We start from the raw sequence: 20,453 nt of genomic DNA on the forward strand, positions 1-20,453 counted from the left end.
AGTCCTCCTAAAATAATGGACCACTTCAGGATCATACATTTAAAATGACTGGATGAATTCACTCACAACATCCCAGAGAAAAATGAAGTTGTTAATAAGATCGGTGGGAGAGGAGCAAAGGGACTTTGGTTGTAAACAAACTGATCATTAATAGTGTGACTAAAATAGACTTTGTGAACATCTTTCCAACAACATCATGGAAAGATTCCCACCGCTACGAGACTGTAATATTTAAGACGGAGCCACAAAAACACTGAGTCCTTGAGTTGTAATGATTTAGACGAGCTGCTTTTTATTTGATTCATTTGTACATTAGATGTGAATGAATCAAGTCGTCTTAAAGGTTCCTCCCAGTCGGCGCTCACTGGGGGAACAGCAGGAAGCCGCTGAAGGTGCTGTGGTGGTTGCTGTTGTCCCAGATCTGAGTGTTGGTCCACAGCACCATCTTCAGTTTGTCGCCCTCCTCCAGCATCAGGGCGGCGCCGTTGGACGCCGTGTCGCTGCCCTCGCCCCCCGGCTGCTCGTGGGCGATCAGCTCGATGAGGTTGTTGTTCTTGTAAAGCACGGCGCTCATGGGGAAGTTGGAGGGGGCGTTGGCGGTGAAGCGGATGTAGTAAACTCCACGAATCGGGGCCGTGAACTCACCTGCAGGAAGGACAGGTTAATGAACACGAGACAAAATAACTGAAGCACAAACATTCCCGAGTTCAGGATCCTTCATTTTACTTTTACAATATTATCAATAGTTTCATATATCAAAGTTAAAGAGTCCTCTCCTGCTGATGTTCAGGTGTATATCAGTATGTAGTGTCTCTACTTTAAAGAGTCCTCTCCTGCTGATGTTCAGGTGTATATCAGTATGTAGTGTCTCTACTTTAAAGAGTCCTCTCCTGCTGATGTTCAGGTGTATATCAGTATGTAGTGTCTCTACTTTAAAGAGTCCTCTCCTGCTGATGTTCAGGTGTATATCAGTATGTAGTGTCTCTACTTTAAAGAGTCCTCTCCTGCTGATGTTCAGGTGTATATCAGTATGTAGTGTCTCTACTTTAAAGAGTCCTCTCCTGCTGATGTTCAGGTGTATATCAGTATGTAGTGTCTCTACTTTAAAGAGTCCTCTCCTGCTGATGTTCAGGTGTATATCAGTATGTAGTGTCTCTACTTTAAAGAGTCCTCTCCTGCTGATGTTCAGGTGTATATCAGTATGTAGTGTCTTTACTTTAAAGAGTTCTCTCCTGCTGATGTTCAGGTGTATATCAGTATGTAGTGTATATACTTTAAAGAGTCCTCTCCTGCTGATGTTCAGGTGTATATCAGTATGTAGTGTCTCTTCTTTAAAGAGTCCTCTCCTGCTGATGTTCAGGTGTAAATCAGTATGTAGTGTCTCTACTTTAAAGAGTCCTCTCCTGCTGATGTTCAGGTGTATATCAGTATGTAGTGTCTCTTCTTTAAAGAGTTCTCTCCTGCTGATGTTCAGGTGTATATCAGTATGTAGTGTCTCTACTTTAAAGAGTCCTCTCCTGCTGATGTTCAGGTGTATATCAGTATGTAGAGTCTCTACTTTAAAGAGTCCTCTCCTGCTGATGTTCAGGTGTATATCAGTATGTAGTGTCTCTTCTTTAAAGAGTTCTCTCCTGCTGATGTTCAGGTGTATATCAGTATGTAGTGTCTCTACTTTAAAGAGTCCTCTCCTGCTGATGTTCAGGTGTATATCAGTATGTAGTGTCTCTTCTTTAAAGAGTTCTCTCCTGCTGATGTTCAGGTGTATATCAGTATGTAGTGTCTCTACTTTAAAGAGTCCTCTCCTGCTGATGTTCAGGTGTATATCAGTATGTAGAGTCTCTACTTTAAAGAGTCCTCTCCTGCTGATGTTCAGGTGTATATCAGTATGTAGTGTCTCTTCTTTAAAGAGTTCTCTCCTGCTGATGTTCAGGTGTATATCAGTATGTAGTGTCTCTACTTTAAAGAGTCCTCTCCTGCTGATGTTCAGGTGTATATCAGTATGTAGTGTCTCTACTTTAAAGAGTCCTCTCCTGCTGATGTTCAGGTGTATATCAGTATGTAGTGTCTCTACTTTAAAGAGTCCTCTCCTGCTGATGTTCAGGTGTATATCAGTATGTAGTGTCTCTACTTTAAAGAGTCCTCTCCTGCTGATGTTCAGGTGTATATCAGTATGTAGTGTCTCTACTTTAAAGAGTCCTCTCCTGCTGATGTTCAGGTGTATATCAGTATGTAGTGTCTCTACTTTAAAGAGTCCTCTCCTGCTGATGTTCAGGTGTATATCAGTATGTAGTGTCTCTACTTTAAAGAGTCCTCTCCTGCTGATGTTCAGGTGTATATCAGTATGTAGTGTCTCTACTTTAAAGAGTCCTCTCCTGCTGATGTTCAGGTGTATATCAGTATGTAGTGTCTCTACTTTAAAGAGTCCTCTCCTGCTGATGTTCAGGTGTATATCAGTATGTAGTGTCTCTACTTTAAAAAGTCCTCTCCTGCTGATGTTCAGGTGTATATCAGTATGTAGTGTCTCTACTTTAAAGAGTCCTCTCCTGCTGATGTTCAGGTGTATATCAGTATGTGGTGTCTCTACTTTAAAGAGTCCTCTCCTGCTGATGTTCAGGTGTATATCAGTATGTAGTGTCTCTACTTTAAAGAGTCCTCTCCTGCTGATGTTCAGGTGTATATCAGTATGTAGTGTCTCTACTTTAAAGAGTCCTCTCCTGCTGATGTTCAGGTGTATATCAGTATGTAGTGTCTCTACTTTAAAGAGTTCTCTCCTGCTGATGTTCAGGTGTATATCAGTATGTAGTGTCTCTACTTTAAAGAGTCCTCTTCTGCTGATGTTCAGGTGTATATCAGTATGTAGTGTCTCTACTTTAAAGAGTCCTCTCCTGCTGATGTTCAGGTGTATATCAGTATGTAGTGTCTCTACTTTAAAGAGTCCTCTCCTGCTGATGTTCAGGTGTATATCAGTATGTAGTGTCTCTACTTTAAAGAGTCCTCTCCTGCTGACGTTCAGGTGTATATCAGTATGTAGTGTCTCTACTTTAAAGAGTCCTCTCCTGCTGATGTTCAGGTGTATATCAGTATGTAGTGTCTCTACTTTAAAGAGTCCTCTCCTGCTGACGTTTAGGTGTATATCAGTATGTAGTGTCTCTACTTTAAAGAGTTCTCTCAGGTTCTGCTCTGATTGGTTAGCTGGCCTGGTTTTGAGCGCTTGCCAATAGGAGGGTGAGTGTTCCATAGTGATGTCACTATGTTCCGGAAGTAAACAAATGAGTCCAATAGAGGCGTTTCACATATTTGAATGTTGAGAGTGTTGTTGCTCTCTCTGTGATTATAAGCATGTAGTTTAATTTCGATGCACGTGAACAGGCGTGATGTATGTTCTCATCACTGACCGGTCTCAGAGTTGTACGCCTGTCCGATGTTTGTCATGACGTCTTTGTAGATGAGAGTTTTGCTTCCTGACGTCGCCTTCACGAGGCCGTTACCTCCGAGAGAGACGGCAAACGCCACCTTCGGTACATCTGGAGAAAAACCACAATAAATACACAAACAAAATAAAGATATCAAATAATTGCAAATGTTCTGTACACACACTTTTAAAGTAAGCAGCAGTTTCAATATAATATGTTATGTATACGTTTAAAACAATGTAATCACATGAGTTTCAAATGTACGTTTATTTTTTATTTAAAACTGTGACCAACTACAGTATCTTCTTGTTTATTCCCCTACATTCAAAAGCATTTATTTTTATAGTAAGAACAACGATAATACTCGTATAATAAAAATAACTTACTATCCAGGGAAATATTTGTAGTATTTCTCACATTTCATGATATTTTCATAGTTTCAATCTCCACAGAAAGTGCAGAATATTTTGTGGCTTTTTCAAAGTAACAAATACGTTGATGTTGACTTTTTAAATGTAAACTTTGAGATGCAAAGATTACATTAAAACACCTATTTAAATGTTAGATATAATAAAATATGGACAAAAAACACTAAAACTAATTAAAAAAACATTCTTTTGTATGAGTTTTGGAGTTGGGTTGATATATCGCCCATTTAAATGATGATACTTACAAAGATTTAAAAAGTAGTTTCATCATTGTGTAATAGCTCATAATATCCACAAGAGGGCGATCCTCCATAAAAGTTACCACCCAGTGCCAAGGAGGGGCGCTTGTTTTGTGCATCAGTCCACTATCATTTCTTGCTGCTATTAAACCCTAACAATTATAGCAGTCATTTAGTTTTCTGTCAACAACTTTTTTTTAAATGACATTAACATAATTACTTTAAGGAGTTACTGACCTCTCATGGTCTTCAGCTCGCTCTCTGTGCTGTTCAGTCTCTCTAGGATGCCTACAAATGCAAAAACAACAATTCATTCTTAGTATCCAACGTACAAAATGAGGGTCGTGTGAAAGCAAACACATTGTGAGTTGAGTTGTACCTCTGTTTTCTGCCTGAAGCTGCATCAGAGAAACCTCAAGGGTCTTCATCTCGGCTTCAGCGTCAAACTCTTTTGGAGGGTCGTCCACCCTTTAACACAAAGACAACAACAAGTGTCCATATTTAGAAGGTAGTCCCCACTTTAACACAAAGACAACAACAAGTGTCCATATTTAGAAGGTAGTCCCCACTTTAACACAAAGACACAAACAAGTGTCTGCCTTTAGAAGGTAGTCCCCACTTTAGCACAAATACAAAAACAAGTGTTTGCCTTTAGAAGGTAGTCCCCACTTTAACACAAATACAACAACAAGTGTCTGCCTTTAGAAGGTAGTCCCCACTTTAGCACAAATACAAAAACAAGTGTCTGCCTTTAGAAGGTAGTCCCCACTTTAACACAAATACAAAAACAAGTGTTTGCCTTTAGAAGGTAGTCCCCACTTTAACACAAATACAAAAACAAGTGTTTGCCTTTAGAAGGTAGTCCCCACTTTAGCACAAATACAAAAACAAGTGTCTGCCTTTAGAAGGTAGTCCCCACTTTAACACAAATACAAAAACAAGTGTTTGCCTTTAGAAGGTAGTCCCCACTTTAACACAAAGACAACAACAAGTGTCTGCTTTTAAAAGGTAGTCCCCACTTTAGCACAAATACAAAAACAAGTGTTTGCCTTTAGAAGGTAGTCCCCACTTTAGCACAAAGACAACAACAAGTGTCTGCCTTTAGAAGGTAGTCCCCACTTTAACACAAAGACAACAAGTGTCTGCCTTTAGAAGGTAGTCCCCACTTTAACACAAATACAAAAACAAGTGTCTGCCTTTAGAAGGTAGTCCCCACTTTAACACAAAGACAACAACAAGTGTCTGCCTTTAGAAGGTAGTCCCCACTTTAGCACAAATACAAAAACAAGTGTCTGCCTTTAGAAGGTAGTCCCCACTTTAACACAAATACAAAAACAAGTGTCTGCCTTTAGAAGGTAGTCCCCACTTTAACACAAAGACAACAACAAGTGTCCATATTTAGAAGGCAGTCCCCACTTTAGCACAAAGACAACAAGTGTCTGCCTTTAGAAGGCAGTCCCCACTTTAACACAAAGACAACAAGTGTCTGCCTTTAGAAGGTAGTCCCCACTTTAGCACAAAGACAAGTGTCCACTCTTAGAAGGCAGTCCCCACTTTAACACAAAGACAACAAGTGTCCATATTAACAGGTATTCCCCACTTTAACAAAGAGGCAAAAACAAGTGTATGCCTTTAGAAGGTAGTCCCCACTTTAATACAGCAGTCGACGCAGTCCGCCTTTACTGTTTTTCTGAGCAGTGGTGCAGAGAAAAATCAGCGACGTAAATGGTGATGTCATGACGTGGCACCACTTGGTGGAAAGCGAAACAAGGTCTCTAGAGCTAACTACTAAGAACCAAACAAGCACCAACTGGTTTTCAGTGGAAAGGGGTGAAGCAGAGAGTGTAGAAACACTGGCGTGGTGCTCACATTGAGAACAGCAGGAAGCCGCTGAAGGTGCTGTGGTGGTTGCTGTTGTCCCAGATCTGAGTGTTGGTCCACAGCATCATCTTCAGTTTGTCGCCCTCCTCCAGCATCAGGGCGGCGCCGTTGGACGCCGTGTCGCTGCCCTCGCCCCCCGGCTGCTCGTGGGCGATCAGCTCGATGCGGTTGTTGTTCTTGTAAAGCACGGCGCTCATGGGGAAGTTGGAGGGGGCGTTGGCGGTGAAGCGGATGTAGTAAACTCCACGAATCGGGGCCGTGAACTCACCTGCAGGAGGAAGTTAGGGAGAGGATTTAAACCGAGCACATGGGAGGCAGCTTCATTACCTGAGAGCACGTCCGGCTGTCTTTGGTTTGTAAAACTTCACACATAGAAGTTCAAACTGAAGGAAGAATATTTTGCGAAAGGCTGGGTAAAATATCTAACATATAGATTTTAAAAAATGTATAGTAATGTTGTTGATGTTTTTACTATACAAAATGGACCTTGTGCGTTACACTAATTATTGGTTATCTAATTAAAACACATTATTGAACTCACTCTGTGTTTGATTTGCTGGAAATTAAACATGAATTGATCAGTTTTTAATAGCTTGTTAAATATTTCAGAACTCAGTGTCTGAAAGGCATGTGTTAATAAAACAAAATATCCTGTAAATTCTGCTTGTATTAATATAATAATTAAATACAATACTTAATATTGTGCGGCTCGTCCTTCGAGTTGGTTTTAAATACGTAACTAAAAATATATATCTGTATATAACCTGCAGAAGGGAGTTAGGGGGAGGATTTAGACCTAACATGTGGTTGGAAACTTGTATGATCATTTTGGGTTGGAAGAATTCCTATAACGACACTGACAATCAACCAATGAAACAATATTCACAGAAACATTCAGACTGCTGAATTCCTGTGCCTTCACAACCTCATACCAATCTCACATTTATATAGTAACACAACAGCAGTACAGCATTTCATTGTATAGGTAACTTCACATACCTGCACATTAGTCTGTCAACATTTGTTTTATGGCTTATATATATTCATGTTGCATTGTACAGATATACAGCCTCATAGATATGACAATAAAGCCCTTTGAACGTTCGAACCTTAATCAAGTTCTTTGTTGAAGCTTTGATGCAAATTCACTTTAGGTTTCCACGTCCTCTCAATGGCAGCTTGTTGATTGTGTCTCACCTGTGTTGGCGTTGTAAGCCCCCCCGACGTTGGTCAGCAGGTCCGTGTAGACGAGGTTTTTGTTTCCGCTGGTCGCCTTCACCAGGCCGTTTCCTCCCAGCGAGGCGGCGAACGCAACTTTAGGGGTTTCTGCACAGAAGACATTCCTCTAATCTGCCATACAAGACTTTTATACACATATTTGTTCACCAAATCTATAAAAATCTAAAGATCATTTCACTCTTATCCTTTTGCGAGACATCTCTTAAAGATTTCTCACCTTTCACTCTCTTCAGTTCCCTCTCAGCCATGTCCAGACGCAAGCTCATCTCTGCAAACAATTTAAAAATGTTATTTCAGGCGGTATTTATGACCGAAAAGCCATATTTATTCCTCATGAAAGACGATAGTAATCCTTCATTACAATACACATGCTTTCAAACTTTTTAAAGATTTGTTATATATATTAATAAATACGGTTTACAGGTTTTAGGAATAACGGATTACATGATAACGTAATCAGGAGGGAACTTTATCTGATTAGATTGAAGGAATAAGAGATTACAGGATCACAGGGTTACATCTTGACATACAGATGGATATATTATAGGTAGACATACTACATTTCTTAATTTAACAAAAATACATTCTGTGTTTTAATTAAAGCTTAAACAGCATTTGTAAACCATTACTGCTCCTACATTTTTTTATATACAAATATCTTGGTTTCGCCTTTTCTACGGTCACATTTCTACATACACTTCAGTAAAAAACATATCATTGTTATTTATTTTCTCTTGTTTTTAAAAGCCAGCTGGATCTCAGGGACATAAAACGACCCGGTGAGATATGTGAGGTCCAAAGCATTAAGAGCTTTGTAAACCGTTACAATATGTTTCTAAAGGACACTGGGAGCCAATGCAGCTCACACGAACTAATGTGCTCTCCTTCGTTATACTCAGATTAGGTCACTGATTACACTTTTTGACATGTGACTAGTTACTGTAAGGCAACGGGTCCCAACCTTTCTCTACTCAGGCCCACATTCAACCATAAACAATACAGAGGCTAAATAAAGTTCTGATTGGTCGATTCAGAACATGTGACACGTTGTTAATCCAGCAGAACAGACCGCTGTCATGGACTGTGATGACCGTTGCTAAGGACTGTAATGACCGTTGCTAAGGAGGATCAAGAAAGAGAAAGGAAAGGAGGTTCCAATAAAAAAAAATCTTAATAATGAAAATGTTTCCACTCAAATTATAATGTTTTGCAAATTATTTGGCGGCCCACTTGCTCAGGTTTGGAACCGCTGGTCTAAGGGATTACAGTTTTAAAGTCAAACCCTGGCGGCCTCACCTCGCCTCTCGACTTGCAGATCCTGCAGAGCGGTTTGAAGCTTCTTCAGATCCACCGGCTGAGCCGAGCCGAGCCGAACCAGGCCGAGCAGAACCAGCAGGAGAACCGGAGCCATGATGAGAGACAGGAGGAGATACAGGGGGAGAGAGGAGGCGCTGCCCTTTATAGACTCGCTGTCTGTGAGCGACGGTCTCCTGCTGACTGAAGTCTCATTGGTTATTTGTTGGGAATGCTGAGTGAGTGTTCCCAACAGGGGCGGTTCTAAAGGGGAGCCAACAGGGGCCAGTGATCCCTAACACTGACCAGGGACCCCCCCCCCCCTGTGGCCCCCCTCCAAATAAAGTTTACAATATTACGATTCATTGGAACTAAATCCAATCAGAGACCCGGATGTACAGTGGAGATTAAACAGAAAAAACAAATGCTCCAAATGAAAAAAAAAAAAACTACTGAAACAAAGAACTGTATTTTAAAGAGGACCTATCATGCTATATTTGAATAATATAGTGTAGGACCATACCTATATAAGGCATATTTATACTTATACCAAACAGATCATGCATTTTAGCCCTGCCTCATTTCGCTTAATTTGAAAAGTTTTAGCTCTGGATTTGCAAGGGCTGATTCAGTAAGAACAGCACCACCTACAGGCCTGGCATATGTACTACAGCGTCTCCAGCGCTTTCGAACGGCAATGGCCGTGGCTGTCTCCTCCTGATTGGTGGAGTTGGCCCAATAGCCGTAGCGCCACCGTCCTGACGTCAGGACAGTGTTCAAATCTGGATCAGTTTTTATCAGATCCGTTGCAGCCCCTTTTTTTAGAGATTTGGGTATGGAGGAAAATAGAGAGGGTTGTGTTTTCTGACACTTGGTGAGTTCCCTGGAACACCGGGGACACATATTCATGTATAAAAGACGTACAAAAGTGCATTTTGCATGATAGGTCCCCTTTAAATTAAATTAAAAAAATTCCTTTACAAAAACAAATACCAATTACTGTATTTCATGTTTATTTTACACAATTACCTTATGACCATGAAATGAGCGGCCCCAGCCTGGCCCCCCCAGTAAATTGGTCTAGAACCGCCAGTGTCTCCTGGCATTCATAACGTTTAATGATTACAGACTTATTAACAATATTTCATTCAAATTTCACTACAGAATTCCTCACATTTATATTTTAGCAGCTGTGCTTCATCCTCAGATCAGGTGAGCGTTGGTTTAATTGACTCCCACACAAATTGCAGTTTCTCAGCATTCACACGTCTTCATGTCTTCAGGTATTGCATTCTCTAGTTATTGATTGTTATTCTGGGCTGAGGGAAACAAATACAAAGGGTTTTCTTTATTTTGAAGAGATATGGCATGTCTAATAAACACAAAAAACAATGCCAGCTAAACAATGAGAGCCTGGTTTAACAGTAGAAATGAAATATATCCGTAGTACTGTGTAATGGATAAAGGAACGTTAAAAAACCTGAAACATTGACTTGAATTAAATGTATTATATCAACATGTTTCCCATAACTGTATTAGGTTAGTTGAAAGCAATATATATATATAATACACTGAAGTCGTTTGCAGTCCCACTTTTCAGTCCAAATTGCAAACCTTGAAAAGAAAGACGGACGTTTTTAATGCAGTTTCAACTTGAAAAGCCGGTTTTATGATAATCATAATAATTTGTTAAAATGTTCTTAAAGGGATTCCATTATTTCTATTGGTTTGAGCATTGTAGGACATTTGACCTTTTTTAAATATGTTATTTGATTCTTTTGGTGGTTCTTCACCTTCTTACATTCAGCAGTTTCAGACCTCTGGTTACTGATTGGTGGATTATTGATCTGGTAATTGATCCCTGCTCTCTGATTGGCCGTTCAGAGGTCAGGAGTCTGATGGACCAGCAGTGCTCTCTGTTTAATCAATCACAAAGGATTCCTGTTTAAACCGGATTAGACCAGAGTTTAACTTTAAATGTGCTGCACAATACTTTCAACTGAAGTTGAATATTAACCTTTAAAACATTAATTCAGTTTTTAACCTTAATGTTATTTAATTATGTTGCATGTTGCATGAAGTCATGTGACCGTGCTGTAGTTCCTTTATAGCCCAACATTAGCCTCCTTTAGCTTAGCGGTGGTGACGTGAAGTCATGTGACCGTGCTGTAGTTCCTTTATAGCCCAACATTAGCCTCCTTTAGCTTAGCGGTGGTGATGTGAAGTCATGTGACCGTGCTGTAGTTCCTTTATAGCCCAACATTAGCCACCTTTAGCTTAGCGGTGGTGACGTGAAGTCATGTGACCGTGCTGTATTTCCTTTATAGCCCAACATTAGCTTCCTTTAGCTTAGCGGTGGTGACGTGAAGTCATGTGACCGTGCTGTAGTTCCTTTATAGCCCAACATTAGCCTCCTTTAGCTTAGCGGTGGTGACGTGAAGTCATGTGACCGTGCTGTAGTTCCTTTATAGCCCAACATTAGCCACCTTTAGCTTAGCGGTGGTGACGTGAAGTCATGTGACCGTGCTGTAGTTCCTTTATAGCCCAACATTAGCCACCTTTAGCTTAGCGGTGGTGACGTGAAGTCATGTGACCGTGCTGTATTTCCTTTATAGCCCAACATTAGCTTCCTTTAGCTTAGCGGTGGTGACGTGAAGTCATGTGACCGTGCTGTAGTTCCTTTATAGCCCAACATTAGCCTCCTTTAGCTTAGCGGTGGTGACGTGAAGTCATGTGACCGTGCTGTAGTTCCTTTATAGCCCAACATTAGCCACCTTTAGCTTAGCGGTGGTGACGTGAAGTCATGTGACCGTGCTGTAGTTCCTTTAGGCCTTTATTTTGTACTTACTTGCACTTTGGTCTTGCAACATTCTCTTGCACTATTTTCTTGTTTTTAAAATGTGTTGTATTATATATTGATGTTGCATTGTTTGACGAGCCTGGTACTTCAGATCTCCATTGCCACATCTACTCTGCAGCTACTGTGCGTATGCCGATAAAGAGCTTGAAGCGTTTGAATCATTAAAACGCGTACGGCCCCCTCCTGTGTTTCCGCAGTGATTACGGCCTGTGCTACCTGTCTCTGCGCACCAGCATCGGGCTCTGGACGGCCTTCCTCTGCTTGCTGCTGGTCGCCACCGACGCCAGCTCCATGGTCTGCTACATCACCCGCTTCACCGAGGAGGCCTTCGCTTCCCTCATCTGCATCATCTTCATCTACGAGGCTCTGCAGAAGCTGGTGCACCTCGGGAAGCAGTTTCCCATCAACATGCACAACCAGCTGGACAACCTCACCTTATACACGTGAGGACGGACTAACATTCATAATATGACTTGTTTCTGCCTCTAGGGGTCTCACAATCAAAGCTGAATTACCCGCAGAGGTCTTTTCCTCTGTGAAGCAGACATGGTGATTACAACCAGTACAAAACACGGAATGAAGCCGTTTCAAGTAGAAAATCTCTGTTTTTGCAACTTGGTTGTGCATAGGACTGATTGTCTGCAAACCTACAGCTACTTGCTTGTCTGATAACTTAAGATCAGGATGTTCGAGGGGGTTTAACTTGAAGCTAGGGTTAGGTTAGGGTTAACGTTTGCTCAGCTTGTTTCTCTGATCATTTAGGATCCAGATGTTTTTTCCCATGAGCCAAAGATCCTCATAAATCTCCTCAACTAAAAAGCAAATGGACACTTTGATTAAAGGGGACCTATCATGCAAAATGCACTTTTGTACGTCTTTTATACATGAATATGTGTCCCTGGTGTTCCAGGGAACTCACCAAGTGTCAGAAAACACAACCCTCTCTATTTTCCTCCATACCCAAATCTCTAAAAAAGGGGCTGCAACGGATCTGATAAAAACTGATCTCTCTCCCCTGACAGGCTGTCAGGGGAGAGAGAGAGAGAGAGGACACTGTCCTGACGTCAGGACGGTGGCGCTACGGCTATTGGGCCAACTCTCCACCTATCAGGGGAATGTGGGGTTGGGCCACGGCCGGCCATTGCCGCTCGAAAGCGCTGGAGACGCTGTAGTACATATGCCAGGCCTGTAAGTGGCGCTGTAGTCTGCCACAAAAGCAGCGAAGAAGACTTCCCGCCCATAGTTGCCATGGTTACCCTTCTGTTTATTCTCCGCTGTGGCTTTCTTTCTCCCTCCCCGAGGCAAGCGTTTGCTCCCGCTGCTATGGCCCTACAATATATCATTTAAATATAGCATGATAGGTGTCCTTTAAAAGCGTTCACAACACAGAATAAAGCAGTTTGATGTTAGAAATCTGTGTCTTCACGATGCTATTTGGTGAACATAGCGTGGAGTGGCAGCTTGTTTCTCTATCAGAATCCAGTATGCTTAATGTGAACCTGGTCCTGTTGCAGGTGCCGCTGCTCTCCTCCTGCCAACGCCTCCACAGACACCCTGCATCAGTGGAGCAACTCAAACGCTACCTCAGAAAACATCCGCTGGGACGAGCTGACAGTGAAGGTAGGACATCAAATATTTATATTATATATAACATATAGATTATCTTCTTTCAGGCTGGTGAAAACTCAAATAAATCCACGTCCAGGAGTCTGTCTCTGATCTCTCCTAAATTCACCCAATCACATAAAGCCTCATTTGCACCCTTATTCTCCTGCAGTGTGTACAACATGAATACTTGTTACAGTGCATGTGTTTATCCCTCTGCAGGACTGTAAGGAGTTCGGGGGGGTGTTTGAGGGCTCGGCTTGTGGCCCCCTCGGCCCCTACGTCCCCGACGTCCTCTTCTGGTCCGTCATCCTCTTCTTCACCACCTTCTTCCTCTCCTCCTTCCTCAAACAGTTCAAGACCAAACGGTACTTCCCCACCAAGGTACGAAAACATGGAGGAGTTTCTGACGTTTCACAACGCAGATATAAAAACACACTTGCGTCACTCTTTAGTGTCCCCTGGTCTCCCAGCTGTGTGCGTCACTCTTTAGTGTCCCCTGGTCTCCCAGCTGTGTGCGTCACTCTTTAGTGTCCCCTGGTCTCCCAGCTGTGTGCATCACTCTTTAGTGTCCCCTGGTCTCCCAGCTGTGTGCGTCACTCTTTAGTGTCCCCTGGTCTCCCATCTGTGTGCGTCACTCTTTAGTGTCCCCTGGTCTCCCAGCTGCGTGTGTCACTCTTTAGTGTCCCCTGGTCTCCCAGCTGTGTGCATCACTCTTTAGTGTCCCCTGGTCTCCCAGCTGTGTGCGTCACTCTTTAGTGTCCCCTGGTCTCCCAGCTGTGTGCGTCACTCTTTAGTGTCCCCTGGTCTCCCAGCTGCGTGCGTCACTCTTTAGTGTCCCCTGGTCTCCCATCTGTGTGCGTCACTCTTTAGTGTCCCCTGGTCTCCCAGCTGCGTGCGTCACTCTTTAGTGTCCCCTGGTCTCCCAGCTGCGTGCGTCACTCTTTAGTGTCCCTTGGTCTCCCAGCTGCGTGCGTCACTCTTTAGTGTCCCCTGGTCTCCCAGCTGCGTGCGTCACTCTTTAGTGTCCCCTGGTCTCCCAGCTGCGTGCGTCACTCTTTAGTGTCCCCTGGTCTCCCAGCTGCGTGCGTCACTCTTTAGTGTCCCCTGGTCTCCCAGCTGCGTGCATCACTCTTTAGTGTCCCTTGGTCTCCCAGCTGCGTGCGTCACTCTTTAGTGTCCCCTGGTCTCCCAGCTGCGTGCGTCACTCTTTAGTGTCCCCTGGTCTCCCAGCTGTGTGCGTCACTCTTTAGTGTCCCCTGGTCTCCCAGCTGCGTGCATCACTCTTTAGTGTCCCTTGGTCTCCCAGCTGCGTGCGTCACTCTTTAGTGTCCCCTGGTCTCCCAGCTGCGTGCGTCACTCTTTAGTGTCCCCTGGTCTCCCAGCTGCGTGCGTCACTCTTTAGTGTCCCCTGGTCTCCCAGCTGCGTGCGTCACTCTTTAGTGTCCCCTGGTCTCCCAGCTGCGTGCGTCACTCTTTAGTGTCCCCTGGTCTCCCAGCTGCGTGCGTCACTCTTTAGTGTCCCCTGGTCTCCCAGCTGCGTGCGTCACTTTTTAGTGTCCCCTGTTCTCCCAGCTGCGTGCGTCACTTTTTAGTGTCCCCTGTTCTCCCAGCTGCGTGCGTCACTTTTTAGTGTCCCCTGGTCTCCCAGCTGTTTTTCTTAATATATTTACATTTAAAAAAACATAACATTTGTAAATTAATTCTTCAGTTATCTCTGCACTAAACATATAATTTAAGATTTTTAAAAATGGTGCAAAAAAGGGTACATTTTGAGAGTTTGGTTGGAAATAATTTCTTCAACGTATCAATTATAATCTGAGCCGATATGTTGTGTTCAGGTGCGCTCCACCATCAGTGACTTCGCCGTGTTCCTCACCATCACCATCATGGTGCTGCTGGACTACCTGGTGGGGGTTCCTTCTCCAAAGCTGCACGTTCCCGACCGCTTCCAGGTAAGCAGGGACTCACCTGAGCGCTAAAACAAAGGGCTCTGATCTCATCTCTGAAAGGAGCGCGTGGATGCCGCTCCGCCTTTTCCCTTCATGGAGATGCACGTGTTTACGGACAGCGACAGAAGAGAAAGGGGGCTACACCAATCATTTAAATATTGGTAGAATTTCTTTCCAGTGCATGCTTCATATTTCATTTTGTTTTTAGTGATACATTTCCCCTTTTTATTTAATACAAAAATAAATATATTTCTTGTATTTCTTATCTTTAATTTATTTATTATTAATTGTTGTAATTTTTTCAATTGTTTTTTATTGTTAACAGTCACAAGATTTGTATTTGATTTGAATTAAATCATATTTCTTTATTGTTTTGATGCAAGACAAACAATTATATTTTGCTCTGATTGGTTAGCAGGCCGGCTCTGTTGTGATTGGTAAACCGCTTAGAGATGTCCCGCCCCTTAGCCTATCACGTACAGCCAGATGGAGCGCTAGCCAATAGTCACTATGTTTTTGAAGTAAACCCATAAGAATAGGGATCTCTGAATTAAGACCTCAATAAAAGCTTTAAATGTATTAAAAATAGACAGCACTCTATCCCAGGATCTACATTTAAAGGACTGAAATATAGGATCAAAGAAATCACATTTATTTCTAGAGATTACATAGTTTTTCCTGGATAAAGCAGCTGTTGGCTCAGTGTGGAAACAGGTCAGAGGTCAGGAGTGTGTTCCCTGTCAGAGTACAGCACGCTGTGTACGGGTGTTATGTGCACAGCGTGTTATGTGTGTTTTTTGGGGTCTTGTGTTCCTACAGAGTTCAACAAAGTAGAGCATCGACCTCCAGCTGCAGGATGGGAAATGTTTTCAAAGAGAGATTAGACGCTGAAACATGAATATGAATATTTAAAATGTAATATATAAAACGTCAGGAACAACTATTACTTTTTTTTTATGTAACTTGATGTTGGTACACAAACTATTTGTTTACTGAAGGATATCAAATGATTCCTTTAAGGGAAGGGAACACTGATTACAGTTACCAAATGTGGATTAATCCGCCGCTGAAAATAGTCCCAAATAAATCCACTCTTACATTACACTTTCAGTCTTTTTACTTCAGTTATATTTCATTTTTAATATGGTCACATTTTGAGGGTAAAGGTTGGGGACCGAGGATGTAGAGCACCCAATGTGGATTAATCCGCCGCTGAAAATAGTCCCTCACAAATGCACCATTTCTTGATAAAAAGCCTCACTTCGAAAGGTTTTAGAAAGTTACTGAGGCTTTTTCGAACATTAAACTACATATTCGGGTTTGAAAAGAGTCACAACAGGAGGTCTACCTGTCATGTGGAAGAATGTCATAATAAAGAGTTTTTATTTTTGTTTAAACGCCTGTTCTCCTTCTTTTCTAAGCCCACGTCGAGCTCCCGCGGCTGGCTGATCTCTCCTCTGGGGACCAACCCGTGGTGGACGCTGCTGGCGGCGGCGGTTCCCGCGCTGCTCTGCACGATCCTCATCTTCATGGACCAGCAGATCACCGCCGTCATCGTCAACAGGAAGGAGAACAAGCTGAAGGTCAGGCACTCAGAACCACAATATATGAAACAACACTGATGATGCTGTGTAGTGTTTCTCTGTAACTTCTTAGATTTGCATAACATTTTTATTAATATTAATAAAAAGTGACGCACACAGCTGGGAGATATTAAAACGTGTGTGTTACTGGGCTAGGGGAACCAGAGGGAAGTAACACAATATAAAATGACCAGGCCAGAGAAAAAGGAGAGGAAGCTGATCTCTCTCTTAATGGACAAAAGAAAAAGGGCTCACCAGCCAACTTGCAAAGTAAACTAAGATAAGCTAGGACACAAATATACACTGGAGCACATCTAATAATAATTAACGAAACACAGGTCCCACACAGAGACAGAGGGTGTTTCTCAATCGCGAGTAAAGCTGCTTCAGAGCCACTATTTCAAGCATACTACGTCATCGAGTGCCGCCGAAGTACTGTTCCAATCTCCAGCATACTTGGAAATCTACCGAGCCCGGCGTACTCCGTTTGGAGAAATATCGAGGCTGCACATGAGTAGACTCCGCGGTCTTAAAATCCCCACAATGCTTTGCGCACGGACCAATTTCCCCAAATCTGTGGTGGAAGATGTAAGAGGCGGGGCCTCTCATATGACGCACACCTGCACACTTGCTAGCGTGTTCCACTCTTTGTTTTCCGAATGCCAGGAAGTATTCTTGACTCGCTTCTGAAGCAAGATGCTCGGCAGACATGTGCTACCAAGCAAGCGTACTCAAGATTGAGAAACACCCCGAGACACCATGCTGCACACATGCAGCCAGAGGAGAAGGAGAGGCCACTGCAGCCTTCTTCAGGTCCTTTAAGGAAGCGAGAGAGAGAGACACACACACACACCCACTACGGCACGTAACACCCCCCCTCCATAAAACCAAACATGTGTTTGGCCACAGTTACCAAAACACACACATTATTGGGTATGAAATGAAGGAAACACGGGACAGAACATCGGCCACCACATTATCCGCTCCCCTCTTGTCCTTGATGACGATATTGTAGTCCGGGTGCTGGTCTTTTGGCTTTTCCGTAGACTGCTTGGAAGCTGCCACCTGCTGCTTCCAAGCTACACACCCTGCCACTAGATGACCAGGGTCAAGACAAAAGAAACATAATCTCTTGGGACCTCGAGCTCTGGTCAAAACACAACCTGCAAACACCTCCGTCTGAGTCTGAGCTAGGTCACCACCTGCAGCACCAGGGATTGAAACGTCTACAACCTCAGCAGTAGGATACACTTTACCCCCGGCTATATCCTTACCCATTATGAAATCCACTCGACAGGAAACTTGGGCAGCACAGCAACTGGAAAGAAACCAGTAGCCAGTTTAGACTGGACCTGGATCTTGTGGAGAGGTGCGGGCACAAAACGCATTTCAATACCTCTTACCATGGCACTTGCATCACAGGCAGACTCAGCACTCAAGGGCAGAACACTGGCAAGGATGAACGACTGTGAACCACTGTCTCGTAACACCGTGACCTGCCGCTGGTCCTCCACCTTCCCTGACAGAGAGACAAAGGCAGTGGAGATGAAAGGTTTAAAAACTCATCAGGCCCTTGGTTAACAGTGGCCCGTCCACTAGGACACACTGCTGTAACCAATCCCACCCCTCTTGGGTGCTTGCCACCTGCTGCCTGCTTCCTCTTCCAAGCTGCACAGTCTGCTATGAAATGACCAGGGTCATGACAAAAAAAACAAGACTTTTCTAGCTTGGGATCTGACACTGGAAAACTGGCACAGGGGACGTATGTGTCAGGAGCTCTATGAGGGTCTCGCTGGGGGGAATCACACTGAAAAAAAACGCTTTTGTGTATCAGTGCAAACTCATCTGCTAGAGTGGCAGCCTGCTGAAGGGTAGTTACTTTTTGCTCATTCAAATAGACTACAGTACGCTCGGGTACACAGTTTTTAAACTCCTCCAACATCATTAGTTCACACATTGAGGTAATGTCATCCGCTTTACCAGCTCTACACCACCTGTCAAAGAGGACTTTCTTCTCCCTCGCGAAGTCCACATACGTCTGGCCAGGAGTTTTCTTCAGGCCGCGGAAACGCTGCCTGTAGGCCTCAGGCACAAGCTCATACGCCCTGAGAACAGCACCTTTCACTTTGTCATACACCAGACTATCCTCGACAGAAAGAGAGGAGCAGGCCTCCTGAGCCTTGCCGACTAGCTTGCACTGTACAAGCATGGCCCACACATCTTCTGGCCAGCGCAGAGCAGCAGCAATGCGCTCAAATGCACCGAAGTAGGTCTCCACTTCTGACTCACGAAAAACAGGGACCAAAGAAATGTGTCTACTCACGTCGAAGGAGGCAGCAGGACCAGACTGTGTAACAGCAGAGTCACCCACCACAGCTGCCTGGAGCTCCAGCAGTGTCTGCCTCCAGCTCCCTCCTGAGCTGAAAATCCCTATCACGCTCCTCCTTCTCCCACTGGAGACGAGCCACTTTTATTCTGGCATCTAACCTAGAGCCTGTAGGAGAGGACTGGGCAGACAACGGGTCAAAGTGAGGCATGGTGAAAGGCTTTGCCTGTGCACTAGCGCTCTGAACACCAGGCGTAACACCAACGTGGCCTTCACTAGGAGATACTACTGCAACAGCCCCGGCCACCGTGCCAGGAGATTCCACTGAATCAGGCAGACTCAAAACCCCCTGCTCAACTAGCCCAGTTAGCAAAGTAGCCTTGAGATCACTTTTAGCGAGAGCAGTGGAGACAAAAGCATTATAGTGGCCAGCAATTAACCGCAAGTCAACCTCCATACACCAGGCTAGCTGACACACGGTAGGATTGGCCACAAACTGCTCCAAAACAAAAACCATACTCAACCACGACCAACTACAAGATTTATTTATTGAAATGCTGTGACACAACAACCTGCCACTAAAGCCTCAAACACTGACGTCAGTCTTCCAAATAACGAACTTCCCCAGATCCTGCCTACCACAACGTACCTACCTCTCTTCTGGAGCGTGCCGGGCTCGAGGCGACTTTAAAGGCAAACATCAGCGGCCGAAACCCTGAAGCGCCTGCTGCCCCCAACAGGGACTAAAGCCCCACCCAGGGTTACCCCGAAAATAAAAAAGGCAAAATAATAAATGAGTGCCTGAAGGAAGGACTGATTCAGCCCAGCTAGACGCTCCGCTGTCTAAACTGAGGAAGCTGTTCAACAGTAGAGACTTCAGCCAATGCTACACTTCTATACACTACTGCTACCACCAAACACAATCTCAACACTACACAACAAACAATCAGATACTCACTCCTTGTCTCAAAGATCTCGGACGAACCCCCATTTGTTACGTTCCCTACTGGGCTAGGGGACCAGAGGGAAGTAACACAATATAAAATGACCAGGCGAGAGAAAAGGGAGAGGAAGCTGATCTGTGAAGCCACAAGATGGTCTTTTAATGGACAAAAGAAAAAGGGCTCACCAGCCAACTTGCAAAGTAAACTAAGATAAGCTAGGACACAAATATACACTGGAGCACATCTAATAATAATTAACGAAACACAGAGACAGAGACACCATGCAGCACACATGCAGCCAGAGGAGAAAGAGAGGCCACTGCAGCCTTCCTCAGGTCCTTTAAGGAGGCCCTGATTGGGGATTGGGAGCACCTGGGGGAGAGGCTGCACCTGGAGACAATCAGGGAGAGAGAGACACACACACACAAAAGCACACACACACACACACACACACACACACACACACACACACACACACACACACACACACACACACACACTACGGCACGTAACAGTGCAGCGTTTGGTTTCTGCAGCTTTTAGTAAACGCTGCGCATGTCTCCTCAAGTTGCTGAATGTTTTCTAAATGCTGCATGTGTTGTCAAGTTGATGAAGATGTTTCTTCATGTGTACAGGAACATTTGGGTTTTTATATCTGGATCAGCGATGTGCAGGCAGGGGATGCAGAGC

General features: G+C 43.9%; 2 protein-coding genes across 6 annotated transcripts in view; one reads left to right on the forward strand and one right to left on the reverse strand.

Moving 5' to 3' along the window:
* Nucleotides 1-20,453, forward strand: part of LOC117497540 (sodium bicarbonate cotransporter 3-like) — a 68,913-nt gene that overhangs the window by 42,151 nt on the left and 6,309 nt on the right. For both annotated transcript variants that reach the window (XM_034149507.1, XM_034149506.1), the window contains exons 14-18: nt 11,551-11,796; nt 12,868-12,973; nt 13,181-13,342; nt 14,800-14,913; nt 16,332-16,493. In XM_034149507.1, coding sequence (XP_034005398.1) covers nt 11,551-11,796; nt 12,868-12,973; nt 13,181-13,342; nt 14,800-14,913; nt 16,332-16,493 — 790 coding nt within the window. The remainder of the gene's footprint in view (nt 1-11,550; nt 11,797-12,867; nt 12,974-13,180; nt 13,343-14,799; nt 14,914-16,331; nt 16,494-20,453) is intronic.
* Nucleotides 71-19,104, reverse strand: LOC117497541. Of its 4 annotated transcripts, XM_034149508.1 has the most exons (11): nt 18,817-19,104; nt 17,897-18,007; nt 17,768-17,811; nt 8,497-8,697; nt 7,418-7,468; nt 7,159-7,287; nt 5,950-6,229; nt 4,460-4,548; nt 4,318-4,368; nt 3,396-3,524; nt 71-645 (listed from the first exon to the last, which is right to left on the reverse strand). In XM_034149508.1, the coding sequence occupies exons 2-11, from the start codon at nt 17,908-17,910 to the stop codon at nt 362-364; spliced, it is 1,272 nt and encodes a 423-aa protein (XP_034005399.1). In that variant the 5' UTR covers nt 17,911-18,007; nt 18,817-19,104; the 3' UTR covers nt 71-361. The 4 variants fall into 4 exon arrangements, with proteins under 4 accessions (XP_034005399.1, XP_034005400.1, XP_034005401.1 ...); XM_034149509.1 differs by lacking the exons at nt 17,768-17,811; nt 17,897-18,007 and adding an exon at nt 9,668-9,812 and having other exon boundaries at nt 18,817-19,084; XM_034149510.1 differs by lacking the exons at nt 17,768-17,811; nt 18,817-19,104 and adding an exon at nt 9,668-9,812 and having other exon boundaries at nt 17,897-17,992.

This window comes from Trematomus bernacchii, unplaced genomic scaffold (assembly GCF_902827165.1).
Source record: "Trematomus bernacchii unplaced genomic scaffold, fTreBer1.1, whole genome shotgun sequence".
Taxonomy (NCBI): domain Eukaryota; kingdom Metazoa; phylum Chordata; class Actinopteri; order Perciformes; family Nototheniidae; genus Trematomus; species Trematomus bernacchii.